General features: G+C 52.0%; 1 protein-coding gene across 1 annotated transcript in view; it reads left to right on the top strand.

The window, feature by feature from the left end:
* Nucleotides 1-2: 2 nt before the first annotated feature.
* The window catches only part of LOC119585155 (tyrosine-protein phosphatase Lar-like), a 5,771-nt gene continuing 5,519 nt past the window's right edge, over nt 3-254 (top strand). Inside the window, exon 1 of the mRNA XM_037933785.1 lies at nt 3-237. Coding sequence (XP_037789713.1) covers nt 177-237 — 61 coding nt within the window. The 5' untranslated portion in view covers nt 3-176. The remainder of the gene's footprint in view (nt 238-254) is intronic.

Genomic DNA, 254 nt, shown 5'->3' with positions numbered 1-254 from the left:
GTAAATTCAAATCGGCGAAGAGGAGCTCGAGCTCGCGCCACTTCGAGATAAGGACGATTTAAATAACGCCCGCGCCATCTTTTGCCGACACTTATTCTCCGGCGCTCACCCCGAGAATACTTAGACTCACGGAACACAAGAAAAATCACCACCACTGCGAGCACAGCCCCTTCGAGATGAGAGCCATTTTCGTGAGCCTGGCGCTGTTCATAACGCTTTCCGCCGGGCAAAAACTGGGTAAGGTGTAGAAGTAG

This window comes from Penaeus monodon, chromosome 19 (genome assembly GCF_015228065.2).
Source record: "Penaeus monodon isolate SGIC_2016 chromosome 19, NSTDA_Pmon_1, whole genome shotgun sequence".
Classification (NCBI taxonomy): domain Eukaryota; kingdom Metazoa; phylum Arthropoda; class Malacostraca; order Decapoda; family Penaeidae; genus Penaeus; species Penaeus monodon.
Note: the sequence above shows the minus strand (reverse complement) of the source record. Positions and strands in the feature narration are given on the sequence as shown.